Source organism: Pogoniulus pusillus, chromosome 2, assembly GCF_015220805.1.
Source record: "Pogoniulus pusillus isolate bPogPus1 chromosome 2, bPogPus1.pri, whole genome shotgun sequence".
Lineage (NCBI taxonomy): Eukaryota > Metazoa > Chordata > Aves > Piciformes > Lybiidae > Pogoniulus > Pogoniulus pusillus.
The window spans coordinates 25,914,736-25,926,328 of record NC_087265.1 but is presented as its reverse complement, the minus strand read 5'-3'; the positions used below and the strand labels follow the sequence as shown (position 1 = coordinate 25,926,328).

At 45.5% G+C, this 11,593-nt stretch overlaps 1 protein-coding gene across 1 annotated transcript; it reads left to right on the top strand.

Annotated features, from left to right (window-relative positions):
- Positions 1–4,553: 4,553 nt before the first annotated feature.
- C2H2orf69 (chromosome 2 C2orf69 homolog) lies at positions 4,554–9,409 on the top strand. Its single transcript, XM_064158366.1, has 2 exons — positions 4,554–4,971; positions 6,168–9,409. The coding sequence occupies exons 1-2, from the start codon at positions 4,651–4,653 to the stop codon at positions 6,999–7,001; spliced, it is 1,155 nt and encodes a 384-aa protein (XP_064014436.1). The 5' UTR covers positions 4,554–4,650; the 3' UTR covers positions 7,002–9,409.
- Positions 9,410–11,593: the final 2,184 nt, after the last annotated feature.

Here is an 11,593-nt window from a genome sequence, read left to right as displayed (position 1 = left end):
TTTAGCAGGTCCTACTTTAGTAAGAAATACTTTAGTATTTCTTTAATACAGGCCCTAACGGTGAAAAGAAGTGACAGGGTTTCATTAGCCCTTCTAATTAAAAGTTTAAGTGTCAGTGCGGACCAGAGCTCTTCAAAATTGGATTAAGAAAATCTGTCTCCATGAACTGAAGGAAACAATTGTATGAGGGAGCTACAGACTTTTTCCTTAATTGTGAAAGTTTCCATTGAAATTACAGCTTCAAGGCATGCTCACAGAAAAAAAAAAATAATCTAGAAAACATTCTACAACTATACCCAAAAACCCCAAACCAGAAGGAGAATGAGGATTTGCTTGGTGAAATTCCAAAATGAACACCTGAATGTTTCTGGCTGGCCCCAGGCACAGCGAGCTGTACTCCCAACAAATGCAGGTGCCTCATAAGAATTTTGGGAACTTTGACCCTAACTTTTTTGCTAAATGAATATTCTTTCCATACAAAGCCCCACTAACTCCAGTGTGACCTCACCTTCCTGCAGGCAACACTGCACCACAGACAGTGCAAAAGCAAGGATGAAACGTTTACTTGAGATCTTTACTATTTACCTTTATTACTGCCCCTGCAAAGTCAAGCTAAGTATCCTTCCGAATATACGACAGAGTTGGACCTTCACTTTTTGATTTCTAGGTAGCATGTTAAATAATGCCATTTTTCAGAAAAATCAAGCTTCTGGTTTAGCTGCCTGACTTGAGCAGTTAATTCAAACATCCATTTTTACCTTTTTTAAATCAAATAACTTGAAATTTTATTAGAAAGTGTTGTGAGTTCTTACACTCGACCTACTCTGGGGCTGTTCCAGGTGGGTATTTGGAGTCTCTTATCTTGGTGGCTGCACAGAGTAAACAGTGAGATTTCCTAGATGATGCAGGAAAGTGACAAACGTAATATATGGGATAAATCTACAAGGCAACAGGCAGTGTGCCCTTGTGGCAAAGGTAGCCAACAGCACCCTGGGCTGCGCTAGAAAAAGCCTCAGCAGCTGAGGTCAAAGGAAGTGGTGCTTCCTCCCTGCTCAGACGTGGAGACGCTGTGTCCAGCTCTGAACTTTCCTCTACAAAGGACATGGACATACTGGAGCAAGTCCAACGAAAAGCTATCAACATGACTAAGAGGCAGAAACATCTGTTATACAAGGAGAGGTGAGGAGCTGGGACTACATAGCCTAAAGAAGAGAGTGCTACCAGTGGATGTAAACACCTGATGAGGTAAGTAAAGACAACAGACTCTTGTCAGTGGTGTCCAAGTGGCAGGACATGAACCAACATGTGAAATACAGGGAAATGTTTAAGCATCAATAACACATCTTTCTTCCTGTGAAGGTGATCAAACACTGGAACAGGATGCTCAAAAGCCCAGCTAGACATGGTCCTTAACAACCTGCTCTAGGAGACTCTGTTTTGAGAGCTGATTAGTTGGTTTAGACCATCTCCAGAAGCATCTTCTAGCCTCAGCCATTCCGTGGTTCTAGGTTGCTCTGAGTTTTTAACTGCTGAGAGCATATGCAAAAATTCCCAGACTATCCTCAAAACAGGCTTTGAAATTGACCACTAGCTCTACAATAAAGGTATTAGAAATATTGCCTGTATCAGCCAGCTGCTAAACAAATGAAAGTACTGCTGAAATAGATGTCTGGTATCGGCTTCCAAGACACAAAAGCAAATATAATCAGACAGCTGTTCCAAGACAGATTTTCAGAGCCACACTGCAGAGCACCATCTTCTGGTAACAGAAAGTTGGATTATTTGTTCTATCAGGCTTTGAGACAAAAAGCCCTAACCATAGCAAAAACAATTTTCATACAGGAAAGTAATAATGGAAAGTTTAAAATTAAGCTATTTAAAATAAACATCTATAAAACACAGCAAGATTTTATTAACCTCTACTATCTCTAGAAGCAAAGTGAAAAAATATCCTCTAAAATGCCTTACTGCTTTCATTAAGAGGGCAGGCATCAACTTTGTTCTGATTTCTGCAAGCAATGAAATACACACACAGCTCACATAACAAACATGGAAATCTCCACTGATGTATCACAGCACAATGTTCTTCTGGGCTTTTATGTGGACCTTCAATGAGAGGGTACAGGTCTGCTTTCTGGAAGAGCTTTTGGGTGACCTTAAGGATATGGTAACTAATTGCTATTGAGCTTGCTCTGGCATGAGCCCAAAGACTTACCCATGAGAAATACAGGTGTGCCAAGCAGACCATGAACACATTGCTGCTCAGATTCAATCTTCATGAGCAGGCTGTACAAAACCACACTGAGTAGAATTTACACTTGGAAAGTAATTTTGAGGTACTTTGCTTGTGCTTATCTTGCTAGATTGACAAATAACCTGAGTGTATTTCACAGGTTGGATTTGCCATCAAAAAGAAATCAGTTAATACTTCCAAATACTTTGATGCAAGTTACTTGATTGTGCAATCATCGTTTAACTGTTCTCTTCTACAGCTGACTCAATTGGTAACAGTCAGACACAGTATCTGTCAGTTTGCCAGGTTTGCATACAAGCAGTTTTAACTAGACTATGAAAACAGAAAAACACAATGGGGCCTTGCGGCCAAGAGGGCCAATGGAATCCTGAGGCACATTATTAAGAGTGCGACCAGCAGGTCACAGGAGGTTCTCCTCCCTATCTACTCTGTCCTTGTGGGGCCACATCTGGAGTTACACATTTAGCGCTGGGCTCATCAGTTCAAGAACGACAGAAATTTCCTGGAGACAGCCCAACTGAGAACTATGAGGATGATTAAGGGACTGGAATATCTCCCTAATGAAGAAAGGCTGAAGGACCTGGGGCTGTTTAGTCTGAAGAAGAGCAGACTGATAATTGATCTTAAGAATGCTTACAAATACCTGAAGAGTAGCTGTCAAGGAGAAAGGGCCATGCTGTTTTCAGTGGTGCCCTGTGATAGAGTGAGGGGCAACAGGTATAAACCAGGACACAGGATTTTTTCCTGCAACATGACAGAACATTTCTTACAGTGAAGGTGCCAGAGTACTGGAACAAGCTGTCCAGAACGGCTGCAGAGTTTTCTTTTCTGGAGATTCCAAGCAGCTATTGAGATCCCATGTGGTCTGCATGAGGTACTCCAGGTTGAGGTCAGACTCACTCACCAGAGGTCCCTTCGAACCTTGCTGTGGAGCCAGGGAATTAACATGGCCAAGTTGAGAATATATATAAAAATAGAACTATTTTATTTGCCTGAAACCTGCCTCCAAAACGATATACAGAACTTAATTTAGTTTTAATTAGCAGATTCAGATTGAGAAGATCTCACAAGGATACCATAAATTTGACTATTTTAGAAGTCAGATGGAAAAGGCTAAGCTACTAAACATAGCATTCCATACTATTAATCAGGCTCAGCCAAAAGTTTACTCAGAGGTAAGACTGTCAGAGACAAGGGGCGGTCTAGATGCCTGTCCCCTCGCTCTCTGTCAAAGGACACCCGAGGCTCGTTAAGGCCTATCAAGTTCGCATAAAGGAGGTGCTTATGGTGGGAAGCTGCCCAAAGCAGGGATGGTCCTGCCCCTCAGGAGCTTGTCCTTGGAGCACCAGGGGACTCTTTCTGCAGGAACTATCCAGGTGGGGGAGAACTCTGACCCAGGGGCCCCAAGGCAGGAAGCACCCCAATACTTGTTCCCTTCCTAGACAAAGAGCTGAGTTACCACTTCCTAGGCGCAAAGACTACAACCGATCCCCAGCCCGATTCCAGCGCGGCGCTGCACGGGCACCCCTCCGGCCGAAAGGGCCTTTTGTTCCCGCCCTTCATGCCTGCAGGGCAGAGGAGGAAACAGGGTTTTTGCACCTTTTCTCTACCATTCAAACCATAGAGGGAGAGGAATTTTGGGGTACCCAGGGCTCCAGGACATCCCTACCATTTATGAATTAAGACATCTAATAAGAAAATTCTAGACAAATCAAAAAGGAATGCTAATTAAGACTACAGGAAAGGCTGCTTTCTTGCTCTACTTACCATACAAAAAACAAAGTTCCTCACATGACTACATGTATAACTGATGCATTTTTTTTAAAAGTACCACCCATGGCTTCAGGAAACCAAACGAATCCACATACCTTTGTATTTTGAGATTAACTGCTCTACATATAGTGTAAGACACTCCACAGCACTGCAGCTGTGCAACAGCTGCACTCTGGGGCTTTATTGCTCTGCAAAGTCTTCTGCACTCACTGCTGAATGCAGAGGCAGCTGCCGACCTGGCTTTTGGCAGGATCCACCTGCTCAGCACCATTTTCAGGAGAAAAGAGTGCAGAACAAACAATAGCTGGACACTGCTACCTGAACTTTACTCGGGCGAGAGCAAGGTGAGGGCCCACGAGGACGCCTACCGTGCCTAAGGTCAGGAGCCTGCAGACCCACCCAACCACCACACCAAACCCTGCCAAAAGGCCTCCATTCGCTTCCCGCCATGCGCCCTTTAAAGATTCCCGTGACGCCATGGCCGCGGGGGCGGACGACCGTAGTCCCTCCCCCAGTGCGCTGATAGCAGCCGCTGACTGGTGGGGCCCGAGGGGCAGCCCGGGCGCAGGCCCAGTGTGGCCTGGGCAGAGGTGGCCGATGAGACGCGGGGCTCTGTTGCTCTCATGAGCAGGCGTTGCTCGCCCGCTGCTGCCGCGCTCTTGCGGGGGCTTGTTGGCCCCGCTGTTCTCTGCCTCGGTAGGAGTATGAATCTCTGTGGGGCACCGGCTGCTTGTGCTGCGGGGCCTGCGGACGGCAATAGCGGTGGTGGCGGCGGTGTGGGCTTCTCCTCAGCGCGGCTGAGTCCGCCGTGGCTGCGGCTGCCGGAGGTACCGGGCGCAGAGCCGCACCGAGCTAACGAGCTGCTACTGCTGCTACCGCCGCCGGTCCCGCGCGGCGTGACCTTGCCGCAGCATCATGTTGTCTATTTCCCGGGAGACGTGCAGGTAACGGCTGGGAGGTCTTGGCGGGGGCATTGGGGAGTGGGAATGGTTCAGGCGGCTGAGGGGCTGGGGGGGGGGCATTGGCGAGTGGGAGTGGTCTAGGCGGCTGAGGGGCTGGGGGATCCTGGAGGCAGCCACTGAGGCGTGTGGAGGGAGCGTGAGCGTGGCCAAGCTGCTGGGTCTGCCTTGGCGGGTTAGAGTTGCTCCCTGGGACGGACTCTTGGATGCGTTCTACCCGCCGCCATAGGTAAATGTGGCGGGAATAGGCCGAGCCGCAAAGCAGCTGCGGTTACTGAGCCTTCTGTAGTACTGCCTGCGGGCCGGTATCCGGCGTGGCGGTGAGGCCTGGGGTGAGAGCGGCGGCGGAGGGAAGGCCGTGACACCCTGAGTTGGCATGCTGCTCTGGCCAGGCTGAGCACCGCAGCGCTGGGCAGCTGTGAGGGCAGCCCGGGCACCGTCCTGTGGGTGTTCGCAGACTCCGAGGCTTGCCTGGCCTGAAGGAAGGAGGCAGGAGTTGTCTCAGAACGCGCTCTGGAGTGTTGTCCCTAGACATGGTTTAATAGCCATAGTGGTGTTAGGTCGGCAGTTGGACTCGGTAAGCTTAGAGGTCTTTTTCCAGCTGAGACAGTTTTGTGATTCTGTGTGGCCAGCCTCTGTGACATGACCAGCTTTGGTGCTCGGGGTGGCCAGCCAGTTTCACCAGTGGGGAACTCTCCAAAGTTCAGGTAAAGCCTTTTGTCAAAGGGAAAGGCTTCCCTTTTTTGTTGGGTAGGGATGCGGAACTTTTGTTGGATGTATTGAGGAGTCCTAAGAAAGTCTTTCTGATTACCCTCTCTGGATATGACTTTATTACTCTTTAGCAAGATTAATTAGTATTCTTTGCCAGTATGAATTCAGAGGTGAGGATCATTCATGACACGGGGGTTTATTTTTTCCCACCTGTGCTCCATATGGATGTGAATAGGAGCAATGTAAGACTCCCTGAACAAGAGGAACTATTTTTTTCTGTATAGAAGAAATCTTCCTACAAAGTTTGCTACCTGTTGTTGGTTTGCAATGTGGTAATCGGCATTTGTGCAGATGGGTGCCTGTCTCTCTGTGGGTTACAGCCGTTTGCTAACAATGTAAGTACACCAGGCTGAGACGAAGGCTTCTCACAGTGCAGTAATGCATCTTTTCTCTTGGTTTTAATTTTTCAGAACTATCATGATGTCATGTCCTGCCACCCAGAAAACTTTCAGTGGGAGCACTGGAGCTTTGAAAACATCGCGACCATACTTGCTCGCCGGTTCCCTGGTAGCTTTATTTGGGTTGTGAAGTGCTCCCGAATGCACTTGCATAAATTCAGTTGTTATGACAACTTTGTGGCCAGCAACATGTTTGGAGCTCCAGAGCACAGTGCTGATTTTGGGGCATTCAGGCATCTCCATGCATTGCTAGCTAATGCTTTCAGGCTCGCACAGAACGTTCTGCTGTCCCAGAAAAGTATGCATGGTGCCAGCAAGGAGGCAAAAATAGCTGCTTGCAAGTCACAGCTACAGTCCGTTCCTGCAACAAACGGCTGCTCCTTCACAGAGAGAGATTGTGAATGCTCCAGTAATTCTGCTGTGAGCTTCCCTGTACCGGCTGCCGTGGGTGCAGTGTCATTCACTTTGATTGGCTTCAGCAAAGGATGTGTGGTCTTGAACCAGCTGCTTTACGAGCTGAAGGAGGCTAAAAAAGACAAGAATACAGGTGCCTTCTTACAAAACATAAAAGCCATTTATTGGCTGGATGGTGGCCACTCGGGAGGAAGCAATACTTGGGTTACTTACCCTGAGGTGCTGAAAGAACTTGCAGAGACTGGGATTGAAGTTTATGCTCACGTTACACCGTACCAAGTGTTTGACACAATGAGGTCATGGATTGGGAGAGAGCATGAGAAATTTGTACAGATACTTGAAGGATTTGGTGTGGAAATAAATGATCAGTTACATTTTGCTGACAATGTCCCCTCCTTAGAAAACCACTTCAGAGTTCATGAAGTGTTTTGACTGTATCTGAATATTCACTATAAAGGCACTTTTAGCACTGGAAATGTTGTCACTGAGATTGACAGCTTTGAGCAGATGCTATCTGAAAGAGTATATCTCAGTCCTGTGTTGCTAATAGAGACTAGATTTTCAGGCAGTAGCTGAAAAAAGAGGATTGGGACCCAGTACCTACAACACACGTTGTCATTTAATCCTGGAAAGAACTGTTACAAAGAACTATCCTATACATGGTTGTGGGTTTTTTTGTTAAATGTGAATGTTTATTCTCAAAGTGTTGGCAGTGCTTTTAGTCCTGGATGTCTAATAACATGTGCTGCCTTTAATGGGAGTTTGAAGCACTGAAGAGACTTCCACAGGTCTGGATACTTCAGTTTAGCAGCTGCCAGGGCCAAGTGCTTTGAGCTTGGTTAATAGCAAATGTAAGGTTAGTCTTCTGACTGAAGAAAAGTGGTGATTGTCAGAACAACAACCTTAGCTATAAAGGTTTGTGAAAGCTGGTTTAGTTGGTTAATTCTTCCGGTTTTGTGATATTTCCCCTAAATGAAGCATGCTTACCTTGGGAATCACAGTGCCAATCTGTTGTTCTTCCTTCTGTGCACCTTGTTTTCTAGTTTATTTATTGTGTAGTACCTGATAGTGAGCAGCCCTCTCACCTGGGGCTGGAACATTTGCCGTAGCTGTATTAAGTGACCAAGAGTGTTGATCAGTTGCTTTTTCAACAACTAACTTCTTAGAGGACCAGTAATAATGCCAGTATTTTCAAGTCAAGAGGTGTCTCTTCAGCCCTGCCTTGGACTAGTGAGGCTTTTCTGGCTAATGGCTGCATTAATCTTGATCAAAATTGAGCCATAAGTATCTAAAATATAAGTTGCACAAAAAGCTTTTAGACAATGTTGACTGCAGTGGTTTCAAAATGCTTTGGGTTTTGAAACTATTATCTCCTTTAAATGTATTGCAGTAGTTCCTTCTAGAGCCACCCAAAAACCTGTTTTCATACAGAAAAAGCCCAACTCTGTAATTAAACCCAAAGCTGGAAAAAACAGATAAAGATGTAAGCTAGTTCAAAAACCTGAATGTTCTTCAGACAAATGATGATATTAATGGAACTGTATTGTTGTCAGGAACTTCCAAAACAATGTCTTAGAATCACTCTTGAAGCCAGCTGCAATTATTAATAGCAAAGCAGTAGCTGAAACCAGTCCTGGAAGTACAGGATTACAAAAGCAAGTTAGAAGAATGCTGTGAAGATGACACAAATGTGGTTACATTCTGATGAAAGACTCAATTTTGTTCCTGTGTTTGGCTTAGTAACGGCTTCTCTCTGCTTCTTGCTTCCTGTGACTCCAGTACTGCAGAAGGAAAATCCTGGGTCATTGTTCTTCTGTTTACATCATTAAAACTTAGGAGGGTCACTGCAGACAGTATTTTCACAGCTCCTCTAGAGGCTGTGCATGCATTAGTGATAGCTGAAGAGCAAGAAAAGTGTTCTTAATACTCAAAATATGAAGGCTGTTGAAAGGGTTAGGCATACAGTGTGGAAGCAAACACTGTAGATAATACATAGTTGTTTGTAGTTGATGAAAAGGAGGAATAATCTATTTTAATTGATGGAGAGGAATAAGCACAACTTGCAGCCCAACTAGCATTTTGCAGAAGAATCTGAAATCTAGTTCCATCTGTTGCATTTTTTTAACAGCTCTTTCCTGGAGGCATTGTTCAGACTCTGTTGGTTACCTTATCAGGGGGATTATAACAACTTGCTGATGTGGTCAAAGGAAGGCTATGTCCCTTTCTGGTACTTTTGATAACCTTTGCAGCACGTGCAAGGACTTTGTCCTGTAGAGGAAATGTGGGTCACCTAAGACTGTGGTTTTAACAGCTACAAATTGATTAAAATCTTTATCCACCTATAAAAGAAAGGGAACCAGACCCCAAAACAGGCCACTGATCTTGCTCCCTTGGTTTTCTACTGAATACATTAACTTGGGTATGCTAAAACTTGCCCTGGCCAGTAATAGTGCAGATCACAGACCGATTTTGGAATGCTTCCATGCAAGGCAGAGCAGGAGGAGCAGCTTGTTGTAAGCTTTTTGGAAACAGCTGTTAAAATATTGACATTGTCTTCAGAAGTTTCTGGATGGCTGTCCTATGATAATAACATTAACCTGTTTGATGTTGGCCGCTTACAATAACTGTTAAAGTGAAACGAGTGTGCCTGTATTAACGTGAAGAATGAGCACTTTGTTGTGGAACTAATCTTGCTTTGAGACCTCACGTTGTGGAGGGAGATCCAACGGGTTGTTTTTCATTCTCTGAACAGTTATAGTATGCTGCTGGAATGTGCCTCTGTCACTCACCACAATGCATGCTAAAAATAAATTCTGCACACAATGTAGAAAATAAACTAATGCTGATGGGTGAAGCCACTTTGTGACCATAAAGCAAGCAAGGAATGTGCAGTTAGGTTTTGCAGTTAGCTCTATCAGGTCAAAACGTAGTTCAAAAGAAATCAGATTTGATAGCTTTCCTTCAAGGAGGAAGCTTTGTTATTTGTACATCAGCACCTGTGGTTCTGAAACAGCAGGTGGGAGTGCAGCATGGAGCAGCCAAGGTGTTAATATTTCTGTGTTAGGATGGCATAGGTTGTGTGTTTGCCTGTGTATTGACATGGACTGGAGGGGCAGTTTTTAGTAACCTGAGGTGCACATGACTGAAATTGGAGCATTCTCCTGCTTACTGTGGTTTCATTCAAGATACTTCTGGGTTTGACTGGAATGAGCAGCCTGGTAGGTAATGGCTGCTATTCTTTGTATTTCAAGTTTCTTTCTTGTGCAATAGAGAAGACATTCAGATTTGGAGAAATGCTAAAATGTTTTAGGCTGTGCCTGTTAAATTCCTTCAAAACAAATCTTGGCAGAAAGGGACTTGGGGATATTCAGTTCAGAGAAGAGACAGCTGAGAGAAGGTCTGTATCATGGTCTATAATCTGATTGTCAAGATGAAGATACCAGTCTCTTTTCAGTGGTACCCAGTGATAGGACAAGGAACAAGGGCTTTAAGCTGGAACGCAGGGGTTCCACCTGAACCTCAGGAGACTTTCAAAATTCACCTGTATGCATTCCTGTGTGACCTGCCCCAGGTAATTGTGGTTTGGCCAGGGAGGTTGGATTGGATGATCTATAGAGGTCCCTTCCAACCCTTAACATTCTATGATTCTATGAAATTGTCCAGATTCTCTGACTTAAGTGGTTTTGTTTCACACACAGCTTAATTGTGAGAAACTGGTAACCTTCTTACTATCCAGGACTAATTTAATTACACTTCTGTAGAGGTTGCTGCATAAATCAGTATTGGCCCCTAATTTTGAGAGGTAGTTAAGGGTCTAAGTCTTTAACATGTTGCTGAGAGGACCAGTCTTTTCTATCCTCCCCTTGATAGCACCTGCTGCCTCACTTATGTTAGCTCAAGCACTTCATGGGGAGCTGTTCTAATCAACTGTGAATCGCACAGGATTTTCCTTGTACTTTCTCCTCTTTCCAGGAGCCCTATGTCTCCCACCCTTGCTTTGGGTCACAGCAGGCAATTCTCACCAGCTGAGACATGATCACAGAATCAGCCAGGTTGGAAGAGACCTCCAAGGTCATCCAGTTCAGCCTATCACCCAATCTAGTCCAGTCAACTAGACCATGGCACTGAGTGCCTCAGCCAGGCTTTTTCTGAACACCTTCAGGGACAGCAACTCCACCACCTCCCTGGGCAGCCCATTCCAATGCCAATCACTCTCTTTGTGAAGAACTTCCTCCTAACATCCAGCCTATACCTCCCCCAGCACAACTTGAGACTGTTGCCCCTTGTTCTGCTGCTGGTTGCCTGCGAGAAGAGACCAACCCCCACCTGTCTACAGTCTCCCTTCAGGTAGTTGTAGACAGCAATGAGATCACCCCTCAGCCCCCTTTTCAGGCTAAACAACCCCAGTTCTTCAGCCTCTCTTCATAGGGTTTGTGTTCCAGGCCTCTCACCAGCTTTGTTGCCCTTCTCTGGACATGTACCAGTATCTCAACATCTCTCTTGAATTGAAGAGCACTGTTCATGGACCTTTCCTTATTTGTGTTGAAGTTCAGAAGGAGCCCAAGAACATGAAGCAGGTAGCTCTTTTGGGAATGGAGAATCAGGGAATGGCAGAACAAGGCATCAGCACAACACTCCTCTGTGCCAGTGGTGAGACTTAAGTGATGTCTGTGCAGGCATTGCTGGAACACAGCTTTGCCCAGCACTGCAGGCTTCCCATGTGTCACCATTTAGCCCTAACACACACAGGGATACGCTCTGTACACCTCTGCAGTTGCCAGGTCAACAAAACCAAGGGGCTCCCCCAGCCCAATGGACACAGAGAGTCTGTCTCACCAGTAAGCACAACTAATCCTTGTTCTTTTTTGAACAAAAAAGTGGGAGACCTCTTTGTGATCTCAAATTTAAATTCTGCCCTCAGAATGTACAATGATGCCCATCAGAATTGCTTGGCTGGTTCCATTCATGCCTATTCATCAGGGTGGCCGAGTGCCCATTCACATGGTAGCAACTATTTCACTAAG

Coding starts and splice junctions, on each gene's coding strand:
- C2H2orf69 (XM_064158366.1), top strand. CDS start 4,651: ATGAGCAGGCGTTGCTCGCCCGCTGCTGCCGCGCTCTTGCGGGGGCTT. Junction 4,972..6,167: donor ATTTCCCGGGAGACGTGCAG/GTAACGGCTGGG, acceptor TTAATTTTTCAG/AACTATCATGATGTCATGTC.